The sequence below is a fragment of the Centrocercus urophasianus genome, unplaced genomic scaffold (assembly GCF_019232065.1).
Source record: "Centrocercus urophasianus isolate 14NV4802_14NV808 unplaced genomic scaffold, USGS_Curo_1.0 seq_26, whole genome shotgun sequence".
In the NCBI taxonomy this organism is placed as follows: domain Eukaryota; kingdom Metazoa; phylum Chordata; class Aves; order Galliformes; family Phasianidae; genus Centrocercus; species Centrocercus urophasianus.
The window spans coordinates 14,331,426-14,346,308 of record NW_024884822.1 but is presented as its reverse complement, the minus strand read 5'-3'; the positions used below and the strand labels follow the sequence as shown (position 1 = coordinate 14,346,308).

At 42.5% G+C, this 14,883-nt stretch overlaps 1 protein-coding gene across 8 annotated transcripts in view; it reads left to right on the top strand.

The window, feature by feature from the left end:
* The window catches only part of RAPGEF6 (Rap guanine nucleotide exchange factor 6), a 105,665-nt gene that overhangs the window by 74,816 nt on the left and 15,966 nt on the right, over positions 1-14,883 (top strand). For 6 of the 8 annotated variants that reach the window (XM_042826187.1, XM_042826185.1, XM_042826188.1 and 3 more), the window contains 9 exons: positions 85-242; positions 1,293-1,307; positions 2,815-3,055; positions 4,145-4,528; positions 6,511-6,722; positions 7,598-7,721; positions 12,024-12,244; positions 13,956-14,141; positions 14,611-14,745. In XM_042826187.1, the coding sequence (XP_042682121.1) occupies positions 85-242; positions 1,293-1,307; positions 2,815-3,055; positions 4,145-4,528; positions 6,511-6,722; positions 7,598-7,721; positions 12,024-12,244; positions 13,956-14,141; positions 14,611-14,745 (1,676 nt within the window). The remainder of the gene's footprint in view (positions 1-84; positions 243-1,292; positions 1,308-2,814; positions 3,056-4,144; positions 4,529-6,510; positions 6,723-7,597; positions 7,722-12,023; positions 12,245-13,955; positions 14,142-14,610; positions 14,746-14,883) is intronic. The other 2 variants (XM_042826191.1, XM_042826184.1) reach the window with 1 other exon arrangement.

Here is a 14,883-nt window from a genome sequence, read left to right as displayed (position 1 = left end):
GCTGTTATTTTCCCCAAGATTCACTCATCCCAAGATGATCATGCAGAACTTAACCCACCTGATTGAAACCGATTTGTTTTGCAGCGATGGCAGCGTGAGCCAATCGCAGGACGACAGCATCGTTGGGACGCGGCAGTGCCGGCACAGCCTGGCCATCATGCCTATTCCTGGGACCCTCTCATCCAGCAGCCCCGACCTGCTGCAGCCTACAACGAGCATTCTGGATTTCTCTAATCCTTCAGGTAAACAAGAGCATGAGCTTTGGTAATTACAAGGCAGTTGGTTTTGGGGGGTAAATTACATCTTCTGCCAGACCAAACACACTGAGTGAGTTTACCTCTTTCTCTTGTGACCCTAACGGGTCCAAACTGGCAATTCACTGGAAATGCAGACAGCCCAAACCTCTGGTCCCTACTTTTTTGTAGTGTGAGACCTGGTTTCTCTTAGATAAATAAATAAATACATCCATTTTCCCACCAACAAATGTCTTTGATTTACCAGAGCTCTGGTGGAAGCAGGTTGTCGTCCTCTGCTTCTGTCTTGTGTTCTCATCTCTTCCCTATACCAATACTTCTGTGGCTTGACTTCTGCATCCACCATCTTTTTGTAAATGTTCCTAACAGTACTGTGGATAGAATTAGACAACTTTAGTACCAGCATTGTTACGTTATTTTTTATAGAATGTCTTGCAGACTTTAAGGTCGTTCAGTTATATGTCTGAAAAACTGAAAAGTGTTTTGAGATTTGCAGTCTGGGCTTCCATTGCTGGTACTGAAGGAACTCAGTAGATAGGGTGGCTGCAGGAGGTATTTGCTGTTACATGCAGCTGCCTGTAAACATGTCAAGTCAGAATCACGTTTCCCTATTTCAGATGTAAGTTCTGTGCATAATTATATATTCTGTGAAGTGCCTTCTGGCTACAGCTTATGATTATGTAAACTTGCAGTTTTCCCCTTTAAAAGGAACAAATGCATCCTATCAAATGCATAAATATCCATAGCAAATAAGTTCCTTTTCTTTCTGGAGACCCAGTTTCTTACTGTCTACATGTGAGAGGAGAGAGCTACTCACGTGTTCTCTAAGAATAATCTACTACTGTACAAGTTACTGCATCATATGAGCAGTAGATTACTGACCTTCACAAGTTTGCCATAACAACTATGCAATTATTTTTGAATGCTAGAGAAAACCAAAATATTTCTGACCATCTAATACATGCTCTTTAAGTTTTGTAAACATCTACATCTTGATTTGATGCTGACACGGTGTTTCTCTTTCTTCCCTGCCCGCAGCTGTTGGGTTTTACTGTAAGTATCCCGATGTGCAGCATCCTGAAGGCCTTAATGTTGCATGGCTTGCCTGATAACACATTGCACTGGTGTAGTTATACTGTCTGGGCAGTGGGTAATCATGAGTCCTGTGAGCTTCCCTTTAATAAAAGTCCATAGGAGCTCCTTCTGAGCGCTGTAGCTCGTGGCAGAGGGCTGGGCTGAAGCAGAGAATGCCTCATTAATTCCCATTTCTGCCACTGATATGCTGGAAGACATATCAGGCAGGCTGCTTCACTTCTCTGGGATCTTGCTTTAAACGTAATTACTTGCATCCCTCTTATGGAAGCTGGATGATAATGCATTTTGAGATTGGGTTTGTTCTGCTTTTGAACTTTGCCTAACTAAAATTTGTGCATGCAAATTGGAAATGCGTCCTGTTCAGTCAGAACTTGAATTGTGTGTAGGAAAGTACTTTTTACTAATGTTTACCTGCTTAAAAGAGAAGGTGATGAGATGGACATGTGCTTGTTTCCATCACCTGCTACTTACAAGTCACATCGTGTTCTGGTTGCATGGCATTCCTTTCCTTCCAAACTAGACTTCAGTTTGGGCTTTAAACTTGAGTGTGTTCTGATTTTTAGGTATGCTAATAACACGGTATGGGTGTTTTGGCTCTTGTGTTAATCTGTGATGATTTTAATGAGCGCAGACATTTCCCAAACAATTCCCTTGGGCAGGGGATGCCCTGCCTGGCCAGCCCCAGTCTGTGGATGCAGCTCTTACCACTGAGATTATTAAAGGCTGGGCAAGTAACAGAGAGGAGGAGGCACCTCTGCAATAGCCCTGGGCATCTCTGCTGTGGGGCTTAAGATGCATTTGCCTCAGACTTTTTTTTTTTGCCAGTCAGAGATATTTTGAGAATCTGTAATAACTGTAATGGAGAGAATTATTTCCAAGTGTCAAGTTATAAACTAAACATGCATTTCTTTAAATAGTTGTTTCATGCTATAGTCTGCCCCAGATAAAACTGTTCTCTGACACGTTTATAATTCCTAAAATATGTTTTAAATAGGTGCACTAGCAAAAGAATTAGCTGCTGGCAGCAGCTGAGTTCTTTCAGGTTGAGAGAGGGAGTGTAGAAGTGTGCAGCTAGTTCACAGATGCAGCCAGGTCTCCCTTCTCACCTGCATTCTCCTGCCCACGTGCGTGCACCTCCCTGCAGGAGCACCTTGGCACTCAACTCTGGATCACAGGAAAAAAGCCAAAAAAAGGAGCAATGCTTCCAAGGACTTTGTTGTATGCTGGGAAGGGCCGTGTACAGGACAGTCATTGGACATGTAGATGTCTCGAGCTTCATGTTCATGGGATGAGGTAGAAGTTAATTCAGCTGTGGAAGTGCAGAGAGGTGAAAGACTCCTCTTTTTTCCATTCAAAGACTGAATGCTTACATGGACATTTACCAAACAGGATGCAGAAAGCGACCTCTTGTCTTTTCACACAAAAAGTAACTTCCGACTTTCAAGGTGTTCTTCTGTTATTTCAGATATTCCAGACCAAGTAATAAGAGTTTTCAAGGCAGACCAGCAGAGCTGTTACATCATCATCAGCAAGGACACCACGGCCAAGGAGGTGGTGAGTCACGCCGTCAATGAGTTCAACCTGACCGGAGCCCCGGACACGTATTCCCTGTGCGAGGTGTCCGTCAGCCCCGAGGGGGTCATCAAGCAGCGCCGCCTTCCTGATCAGTTCTCCAAGCTGGCCGACAGGATTCAGCTCAATGGGAGGTAATGCAGCCTTTGTTTGGGGTTGGGTTGGGGTTTGTTTGCATGTTAGGGTTGAAGCATCTGAAAGAACGTGGGGAGCGATGTTTTAATGGAAACAGACGGGTGTCTGTTGGAAGAGTAAGGAGGTGAATGTCAGCAGTGCTTTCCTTCTCTTTCCTTCTCTCCCTGTTTTACCTTCCTTTTCCTTAAGCAAAAACATCCTCCCTGACTTTACAGCAAGCTCTCTTTATGAGAGCTAAGTTCAGCAAATCAGGATAACGTATAGTGGCTTTCACTTAAAAAGAAAAACTTGTATTTCGTCTGACACTTTCCATATGTACTTTAGGATTAAAGTATGCAATTAACTTTTGCCAGTGATGTCATGTTGCAATGAACTGATACTAACCTGAGATAAATTCTTCCATTTTTATGTAAACTGTTACAAATGTTTTCTGACATGTAAAGTGCTTCGGCTCTATCTGATGACCTGCTCCATGCCAGAAAGGAGTTTATTAAGTAAAAACTTCTTTAGTCTTCTCTGCTGAGCAACAGAGAGAATTTATGAGAAATAAAGTTCTATGTATCTGAAAACGAACTGCTTTTGACCATGGAAATTAATTTTCCAGATACCTTTTCATTTCCTGAATACTGTGAACTTCATGTAAATATTAATATGCCACACTGTATTTACATAAGAAACCATGCTTAATTTGTTTAAGAAATAGAGAAATGAGAGATTTCTCAAGACTAATGTGCATTTAAAGTGTTATTTCTCTGCTAAATTTACGAATGGAAAAGTGACCTTTGTTTGAAGATGAAAGCTGCAGCATGTTACTGAATACGGTGCAGAAAACATTAGCAAAGAGGTAAACTGAAACAGCTTTGAAATGCTGAAGGATGGGGCACATAACGTACAAAGGGTACGCTGTCCCTGCCTCTCTCTTTGCCTCTCATTCTCAATTGTCACCAACAAGGTGGAAATGCTCTCCTCCGAACACCCCTCTGGTGTCAGTAATGTCTGCATTGCTTGGCTGTGGTTCAGCGCCTTTGTTCTCACGCACCCTCTGAAGAGCATCTCTTAACATTCTGTTGCAACTCGACTGTTCTTAGGTATTATTTGAAAAACAACATGGAGACGGAAACCTTATGCTCAGATGAGGATGCTCAAGAGCTGCTGAGAGAGAGCCAGATTTCCCTCCTACAGCTGAGCACCATTGAGGTGGCCACTCAGCTTTCCATGAGAGACTTCGAGTTATTCCGTAACATTGAGCCTACAGAGTACATCGATGACCTTTATAAGCTGGACTCCAAAACAGGAAATGCTCACTTGAAGCAGTTTGAGGACGTCATAAATCAAGAGACCTTCTGGGTTGCCATGGAGATTTTAGCAGAGCCCAACCAACTCAAAAGGATGAAGATTATTAAGCATTTTATTAAAATTGCCCTCCACTGTCGAGAGTGCAAGAACTTCAATTCCATGTTTGCAGTTATAAGGTAAAGCACTTCCCATTTGTCAGACCTGATTCGTGGTGTCACGGGCAGCTCTGTTCATGTGAAGGTATATCTTCACAGATTGCCAGTGGTGTGGGGTGGTGTCAAGGGAAGAGCCAGGCTTTTCCAAATGCCAGAGTGGCCCACTGTCACTGCGTTCTGTGCCTCCCTTGCCCTCAGAAGCTCAGTCTCTGTGTGTGGCTGTCTCCTCTTTAACCATTACCTAGCAGGGAAAGAGAAGATTTGGACAAGAACACCGTTTGATTGATGAAGTTGAGAAATGTGCCTGAAAGTTGCTGCCATTTTCTGTGATTCTAGCACCCAGTTTCCCTTTTTTCAGTCAGTGTTATTTTTTAATGTGCATTGAGTCATATCTGCAGTGATGAGGTTACTGTCTTCCTTTCATCGTAAGGGCTTCCTCAAATCAGCCTTGTTTTAGTTGAATATTCCTTCTCATTCTTTCTACTCATCGCCTCGTTCCTCTTTTTTCCTCTTCACGATTAGACTTTCTCTTCTGATTTATACTTGGTGCTGCTACTTTGACTTCAATGGTGACAGTTCAGCATTTCTTTTATTTGCAGTTTTGCAAAGCCCTGATTGTATTAAAAAGAAAAAATCACTGTGATTCATCAGACAGAGCTCTGGATTCGTACTGCATCCCAGCACCTGTCGTAGAAAATACCATTTTATAATTTTAATTTCAGAAGGTCTGCTTCCATGCATTGCCATTGTATCAAATGATACAGGCTTCTGTTTAGCCGTGTGTTAAAGAGTTAATGAATTCCCTTAGAAGATGCTGCTCAGCCGTCAGGGCTGTGAGTTCTTGGTACATGGTGAATACAAATGTGGATGCTGAGCCTAATTTCTATTTCCTGCTTCCTAATCTCCCATGCTTTGTTGTAGGTGGAAAATTAACTTGTCTTATTTCTGAGTTCAGCCTCACAAGGCCACAGCTGAAGTGGTCTTTGATCGAAAAGTAGCAAATAAATTAGCTTTTATTTTGCCCTGGTTTCCAGAGGAGTATGTTTCTGTTGGCATATGGCACAAGGATTCTCTTTCCTGCCTTGCATTTCATGTCAATACGATGCCATGTGTTACATGAAACAGGAAGATACCATCTTAATATAGCACAGAAAAGAGAAGCTGTGTGGGGACATATGTTAGGTTTCTCATGAGAGAAAGGCTTTGTTTGTGACTTTACAATAGCATGGGGAGAACTCTGTGGTCAAAAAAATGGCAAAATAAGTTGTGGAGACTTTTAAACTGAGGAAAAATCTTCTTAAAGGAGCAAATTGCATCAATCCAGGTTTGACAGTGAGTGCTGGAGGACATCGCCTTCCAGTACTGCACCTAGAAGCACGGTCAAACTTTGCAATGACTGTGACACTTCTTGAGCAAAATCCATGACCAATTATCATTGGGAGTGATTACAGTTAATTATGTTTTTTTTACTGTGTCCAACTAATTCTGGGTATGTCTTTACTTAGTGTGGGACTGGGGCATAGTGACAGAGTGCAGCTTATCTGCTTCTCTGAGTTCAGTCCCCCTTATAGTAGCAGTTCAGTGCTCCCTTATAGTTCTCCCCAGCATTGCCATTTTGCCTGCTGCCCTTCTCCATTGCCTCTACAGCCGTGTGTTTGCCACACGAATTTCTCACCTTTTTTGTCCTTATTTGCAGTAGATGTTTTCACAGGAGAAAAGTGGTTTGCAAATTAAATGGTGCTCAGTGCAGTTTCGGCAGGCGAACTCCAAGTTCGTTCCTTGTGAATAAGGAGCAGTCATTCTGTCTACAGTTCTGCCTTTCTCTTGCTTACAAGAGCGAGCAGCAGTGGGCTTTCTGATGGACTTGCAGCCTGGCATTCCCCCAGCTTTCAGTTAACTTTGTGGAAACTGCTTGTAACCCCTCCAAAAAGCCCCACAGCCCTTTGATTCCTTTCGAAAGGGAACCATTCCACTAACAGCTAATAATGGTGTCTGCCTTGCAGTGGGTTAAATCTGGCTCCCGTGGCACGTCTCAGAGGCACTTGGGAAAAGTTACCAAGCAAGTATGAGAAGCACCTCAGAGACCTTCAAGATCTTTTTGATCCATCTCGAAACATGGCGAAGTACCGCAACATCCTTAGCAGTCAGAGCATGCAGCCTCCAATTATTCCGCTCTTCCCTGTTGTCAAGAAGGATATCACATTTCTACATGAAGGTAATGTCAAACACAGCAAAGTAATAAACCAGGCACTGAATACATTACAGCCCTGTCTTTGGTGCTCTGTGATTCAACTGATGTCTAAAAGGAAGCTGTTGCCAGTAGGGTGCTTTTGATGCATCCTTTGTAGGAGCACAGTGAAATAGAACTGTGAATTGCATAATAGAAGAGACCAATCCCAGCCAAAAAGAAATAAACATTAAGTGAGTATTTTGAATATTTTAAAAGCGGTGCTTAGTCTTCATTAGCTGTCCTAAAGTTTAGGATGACTGTGCTGCCTAGTAATGACACTGCTAGGAGAAATATATTCCTCTTACAAGAACTTGTTGCTGCAGTGTTTCTAGGTTTCTTGTTCTATGTTGTGGTTTTCAGACAGCTATGATGATACAACACCTCCTACTCTTGCTTTCAGCATTTTTAAGGGTTTTTGTTTAAACCATCCCCTTTTTTTCTCCTTACAAAAAGTTCTGCTCCCAATTGGTTGAGGTTGAGTGTTCACAACTATGCCGGATTCCTGGTTTGGATCCCTCAGAACTATTTGTGCTGTTTTCAGAATGTGAATGCTGCAGATGTCAGTTCTTTATTTAGCACTCATGCCAGTGAATTTGGGCATCATTTGCTCCTCTTTCCTCTTCCTAATACATACTGCTTTAGAAATTGATTAATGAGAGCAGTGCTAGATAGTTGGAGTGAGTCTGTCTTTTTGCTCAAGTTCTTCATTTTCCTGCTACACTGACTAAAGCTACATTGACTAAAGCAGAGTTGTGGATGGAGGGCAGGAAGGGAGGAAGGCTAATGGGGGGGGGCTAGAAACACATTCTGTATACAGAAATAATTGTTATTCTTTTTGTGTGTGCATTTCAATGGTGCAGGAAATGACTCCAAAGTGGACGGCCTGGTAAATTTTGAGAAGCTCAGGATGATTGCCAAAGAAATCCGCCAAGTGGTGAGGATGACCTCAGCCAACATGGATCCAGCCGTAATGTTCAGACAAAGGTGTGCAAATTAGAAAGGCAGTAGGACTGCAGGTGGCTCAGTGGGTAGGGATCTGGGTTTGTGTGTGCATCAGTACGTCTGTATCTCATTGTGTGACTCACCATTGACATTTACCATCAGAACCCAAATCTTTACCGAGTTTTGGCAATGCAATGCTCCTAAGAGTTACTTTTAATGACTGCTGAATCAGTTTGTCTAATATAGCAAAAAAGAAAATGCTCAATAAAATAATCAGTCGAATTTTAGGAGCGATGTAGTATTAGGCAAAAACCATATATGTAAAATAACACACAGAAAACACCCATCTATGAATCTGAAATGTTGCCTTTAACAATCTAAACACACAAAAAACCTGATAAAATATTTAAAAATAAAACAACAAAGCAATATTTTTAATTTGTTCTAAGCACAGCTTGCTACACCTACGTAATGTTTGGTGTCTTCAGGCTGTATGCAGGTGGAGAGTGTCTTCCTGCCTTGTTTTTCTTCCTTTTTCTCCTCAATGCAGTGCATCAGCAGGCTTTATGTTAACAAACTACAAAACAAAAGCGCCATGGCTTCTAATGTGGTGCTGGTGAGCTCTGGATTACTCTTAGTGGAACTGAGTAATACCCTGCATCTATTTGCTTGTCCCTGGCTTAGAGAGCATCCCCAGCTCTGGCCATCCCACCCCGTTGTTGAGCTCAGTGCCCAGCCCACTGGGGAGCTGGGTCCATGAGTAACTGCACAGCATCTGCTTAGAAAAGCAGCAGAGTAAGCCAGTGGTTGGGATTCATCGACACCAATGGGTCCTATTTGGTACTGGCCTTCAGGGCTGGCTGTCAGCAGCCGTGAATATTTGGTTTAAAATCAGACTGGTTGAAGGCTGAGGAAAAAATAATGGATCCCTCACAGAAGTTGTTTAAGGATTGATTCATTTGAAAGCAGAGGGTCGCCTTCATGTTGTTATATTTCAGCCACTGAAACTTCCTTTTCAATCACAAAGCGACTTCTAAGTCAGCTGCTTTTCAAAAAACAGGGCATTCACAGATTAAATGATGTGCACATCAGTTTCCCTGATGCTCCTTCCCATTCTGAGTCCTAATGAAGCCTAATCATTAAATGAATTAGTAGTAAATAAACAGTTACCTTTCGTATCCTTGCCAGAATTAACACAACACATCTTAATGACCACAGTTTCAAAAGTGCCTACCGAGTTACAATGCACAGCATCTAATATTAGTGATACTGCCAAAGATTAAAAGGAAACGACTCCTTGTTTTCAGCATTTAGATTCATTTGCATTGCCTCTGGTGTTTGATCTATCAGTTTGTGTTATGAAGCACCAACAAACGTTTTTGAAGAAGATTAAAAACGAACAAGAAAAGATGTTTGTTAGTGGTAACGAGAGACCTGCTAACGAGTTCATTGCCAATTAATACAGAGCATTGAGCTTTTCAGGGTGTGTTTGGCAAACGGCTTGTTTTCCAGCAAGCAATCAAGGGAAAACAGCACCATAAACTTGAATGCTGATGATTTCTCATACGTTTACTGCCATCCTAATGCAAAGAATAAATTAACTTAATCACGTTTTCTACAGTATGAATAAGTTAAAAAGCTTTTGCTTGCTCCACCAAAATTGAGTGTGACTTATGGGAATCACTTAACAAGAAAATATAGCGTGAGTTTGGATTTTCAATTCAAAGGTTAATCTTAAAAATAAGCAAAAAAACCTGATAGATGTTCTTCCATGTTGGAGTGTTTGAGCAAGTCCTGTCCTTGCATTCCATGAAAACATTGTGTTATTGTTTGAGACAAATTTTGCTGTATAGAGATTTTTTTCTTTTCTGTTCTTTCCTGTCTACATCTTTCTTCCTGACTCTCAACTGTTTTATTTTTTTCCTGTGCTTTTCTGTTCAAATACATGCTTCAATGTATATGGCTCTTGCTTACAGGAAGAAGAGGTGGAGAAGTTTGGGGTAAGTGTAGAGCTGAATGCAACTAAGATAAATAAAGATTATGCAACTCTTAACATACTGCATCCTCCTCGTTAGTGCATGCTCCTGAAGTACAGCATGCATTTTATTAACCCTGCAATTCGTATTTTTTTGAAGACAGGAATAAGAGATTTGACAGTCGACTTTGTGCAGCAGCTGTAGAGATGCTGAGTCGCTTCTGTTGCTAGACAAGTTGTTGGAGTTTTGGCTTACTGCATAGAGACAAACGGCTGTGCAGTTGTAGCAGGAGGCAAACTCTATTTGGAAATTAATGACTTGGTCTTTACGTGTCACAGGTTTAAGCCATTATGCGTTTTAAACTGTGAAGAGGCATTGAGTTGATATTGGTTGAGCAGTTCCCCCCTCTGAGTTTAAGCTTCAAAGTCTTTATTTTTAGTGTGTATTTGAAATACACTTCATATGCCAGAGTCCTCGCTGAAGTTTTAGTTGTTCAAGGCTGGATGTTGAAATGAATGTGATGGAGGGTACTGGGGTTACCTGGTGAGCAAGCTGGCAGTGCCATGGGGCAGTGAGCTGGAGGTGACCCTGCAGCTGTATTTTGTGCATTCTCCCCTGTGTCTTTGCCCCTCAGCTGCTACCTGCATACCTCAGCCTATGTGCCTTTGCCCTTTGAAGCTCTCCTGTTCATCCTGTGGGCTCAAAGCCAGCTGTGCATCCAGACACAGGTGTACACTGGGGAGGGACCAGCAGCAGGGCAGGCTGGGCACAGCTTTGGGTGCTGTTCCCTGCAGTGAGCTGGGCTGACAGCAGGACGGGGCATGGCTCAGCGTGCAGCTCATGGAGGGGAGAGGGCCCAGGTCCCTCTGGAATCCTTCCAGGCAGAGCAGGAGGTGTGCTGTGCTCGTGATAGAGCAGGAGGTGTGCTGTGCTGTAGTGATTGCCAGCCTTTGGCATTGCTGGGAATTTGAGGTCGTAAGGGAAACTGATTTTTAAGGGAAATGAAGCTGACTCAAAAAGTGAACTCCATAGTTAGAAGAAACAGTGTGTACACATAAAGTAAAATATGTATTATATATATGAGGAAAGATGGTGTATTTTCCTGTTTTGTTACAAAATAGGCATTAAGTTTGCTCTTGCCTGTACAGAGATCAGTTCCAATGAGTGTCAACAGTCCATTGTGCCATCTGCTGCTCTTTGCCTGTAACAGCGTTAGCTTTTTGTTTAATTAAGCTTTACATACAGTTTTTAAGCTTGTATCTTCTCTTAGCTTAATTTATGAATCATCTTCAAAAATATTGCAGGCAGGTGGTTTCCACCATTTCTTTGCTTTTAAATTCAACTTGTTCAATCCTTCAGGCTTCCTCCAGCAGTATGTTTCATTCTGGGTCTGTTAGCTATGGCAGCTCTTCTGTGCTGGGCTTTGTTTATCCTCCCACAAATGATTCTGGAAACGCACCCAAGATTTTGAGAAGTAACTTGACAAAGAGTTCAGCCTTTTAAAATCCTCTGACTTTTTTATTTTTCTTTTTTTTAAATATAAAACCAAAAATCACACCATCTTCGAGCAGCTTTGCTGCAACTTCCCACGGGAGTTTTCTTGTAACATATGTGATGGTCTCTATTTACTAAAACACACAAATGGATTAGAGCTGAAGTGGCCGTAGGACTCCTGGCAGTTGAACAGATGTGATGTGTATTACTGACTGTATCTGATCAGTTGTTTGGGCACTGATGTCGTCACCTTTCATAGATGTGAGTCCATACAAGCATATGTATGTTACGGCTGCCATCCTGACCTTTGTTGGAATACATTTTCAAGGAGCTGCTGTTTTTACTTCATTGGAGAAAGAAATCAGGCATGCAACAAGTGGTGCTTTGCATATTTAAAGCAGTTTTTTCCCTCATTTACGCGCAGTCAGAAGCTCAGGTTTCTAAGTGGTCGTTGCTGTGGAAATGGTGGCAAGTTACTGCAGTGAGCCTGCAGCACACAGTGGGCACCAAATTCCTTAGACAAACGAAGTTAGCAAGTTTGTCCTGCAGAAATAGCGTGGGCTGTGCAGAACAGGAGCACAATCCATCAGCAGAGCAGATTGGGTGCCTGGCACAGCCTGTGCCGCATTCTTGCAAGTCCCACAATTCCACGTGCAGTCCTTTTCCTAGGCTCCAATTGCTGCTCTTCTTTTGACCGGAGTATTTTAAGACAACCGACGTTTTAATGCCGTTCATCTTTTTTTAACTCATTTGCATCAGCATGCACTAGCCCTAACTGAAGAATACTGGTAATAACCTGCTTTGACGCGCACTGTTCAGCTCCCCGTTGCTGCTGAGACCCCAGGCCTGACCTCTGCGCTCTTCTCCTTTGCAGGTCTCTCAGCCAGGGCAGCACCAACTCCAACATGCTGGACGTGCAGGGAGGAGCTCACAAGAAGCGGGCACGGCGCAGCTCACTGCTCAACGCCAAGAAGCTGTACGAGGACGCACAGATGGCAAGGAAGGTCAAGCAGTACCTCTCCAACCTCAACGTGGAGACGGACGAGGAGAAGATCCAGATCCTGTCCCTGCAGTGTGAGCCTGCCTACAGCACCCGTAAGTGCAGCAATCTGTGAGGGTGGCAGTTCTAAATGTTGGAAAACATGGTTCCTTCCCTGGAAACAGCACCTAGGATCTTTCTCCTCTCCCTCCAGGAAAACTCGCTCTGGGAAGCAGCTCGTTTGTCAGTTCATGTCGTCACAAACTGATAGAGTTTCAGCAAGCCAGCATTAACATTCTGATCTTGGCTGAGTTCAGAAAACTTCAGTGGCATTTTTTGTTTTAACCTTTAGTTCTTAAAGTGTGTGTCTTTTTATCAGCCTGGAAGGAAATTCAATAGCACATTAGCTCTGTTCTTGCCCTCTTGTCCTTGTACAGAATTAGGAAGGATAAAAGTAACGTTTACCATATGAACAGCAAGAAAATGAAACGAGACAAAATCAATACAGAAGCTGCAGTGACTTACAGCTCAGAATAAACCAAGATTGCTGAGAAGCAGAAGTCAAGTCAATATTGACTGATGGGATTGACATGGCTTGACAGTCCAAAATAGAGGACGATAGCGGGACAGTTTTCGTAATTTGAAGTCCTGTGCAGCTGTCTAACTGAACAAATCTGCTCTTACACAGTGCACAGTAATTCTTATTTCAAACTGAGAAATGGTAATTGCATTTTATTTTGATCCTTAGAAATGTTCAGATTCCTGATCAGTAGGGTTGTCTCAAAATAGCAAGGTGGTAACCTCGCTAATCAAGTAATGTCTCATGCTTGTTTGATGTGCAAATGCAGCATCTTACACCTTTTTTGTCCTCAAATACCATTTTATCTGTGATGAGGTAACCTAAAAGCATGACTAGGAAATGACACCTTGAAGATAAAGCTTGAAGTCCTTTCCATTATTCAGCATTAAGAGCACAAATTCCTGTTGTCTCCCAGAGAGCCTTTCTGTGTTGTTTTTTTTTCTCAGATAGAAACTATGTAGGGAAACACCTGACTCCGTTTTGAAATGTCAAATTCAGGGCATTCGCATTGGTCTTACACCTGAGGTTGCTGGAAATAACAGAGGAGCTCTGAATAGGAAGATTGAAGGCATGAGTTGCTAAGGTTGTGCCTCTTCTGTCTGGGGTGCTGGTGCATGGCTTTGCAGATGGCTTTTGTGCAGATAATTTGTTTTTCTCACATTCAGAGGAGTCAGAGGTAGAGCTGCCCACCCTCACACCTTCTTTCTTTCTTCCAGTTCTGCTTGCAGGAGCAGTGAGCAGCAGTTATGCTGCAGTCCAGACAATTCCAAGGTTACTTAAGGGGAACTCGGGTGGCCTTAACTCCAGAGTTTATTAATTGCTGTGTAATTAAAGTAGAAATTGAATCAGTGCCCTGTGCTGTAAATCAATTGTGCCACCTAGTGAGAGATCTGATGCTGGATGCAGAACGACCATTTCCTCTCCTTTCTGTGGCATTACGTCATTTTGAAGGAGATGCTGTTCTGCTTTTGTGCACGAGCATTTTAGATACAGAACTCAATTGCAGTTGAAATAAAACACAACTTTTTTTGGTTTTGGATGGAGTACCTCTGTGACACTTAACAGTTTACTTTTTTAAATGCCATTTTGCACCTGCCTCTTCAGTGTGATGAGACAGGAGTGTTGGGAATACAGAGTGTTCCAAATGTTTTGTCTGCTACATACCACAGTTGCCTTTATCTGGTTGTGCTTGTAATAACCCTGCAATTCAAAGGGCCAAATACTGATATCCAGTTTTTCCATAACAGTGACAAAGAATTTAAGTGAGAGAAGAGGGGCAAAATCCTCAGAAATGTCTCCAGTGCCCATGAGATCGATCGGTCAGACCACTAAGGCCCATCAGCAGAACAGAATGAGCCAAGTTCTTCAGGTTCCATCTGTGAACTTATACCCCAGCAGGAAGAAGGGACTGACAAAGGATCATGTCACCTTCAGTGAGTATCCCTGCTCAGCCAGCTGGAGCTGGGTGGGTTATTTAAGATCCCTTTATGCAGGCATCTAAGTTAAGTCCTTCTCTTGACTGCTTCTAAGGTAGTCTTAATATCTCTCTTGAACAGGTTGGATGTACAGTGCTGAGCCTTTTCCTGTGTATTTTTACATTCTAAAGATGTCTTGCCTCAGTTGAGAAGAATGGCATAGTTGGTTTATTTTCCTGACAGAAAGAATTATAATGTATTTTGAAATATATATGTGAAATTGTTGGAACAAATCAAATACATTTAATATTTGAGCTCTGGAACGCTGTTGTGAGAACATTCTTTTCAAAAGGAGCAACGTTTGTTTGTTGCCTCTTCTGAGCATCAAATGCTTTGTTTCTAAGCTTGCCAATTGCAAAGCACTATTATCTGTTAAAATACTTGTAACATATTTGCATAGCTTGAAATGGCTCCTTTGTTGTCATAGGTACAGGCTCACCACAGAAGTCATTAAGCTTGTCTGAGGAAGTAAGTAGCAAGAAGCAGACAGATGACACAATGTCCATGGCATCTTCTTTGCACTCCAGCCCCCCAGCTTCTCCTCAGGGCTCTCCACGCAAAGGTACGTGTGCTCCAGGGGTGTGCAGCAGGTGCCAGCATCTGTCACAGGATCATTTGTTGGTAACTTCATGTGAGAGGGGTGGTAACGTGCATAATTCATATCAGCAGTAGAGCCGTGTGTTTCTGTCCATCAATAATA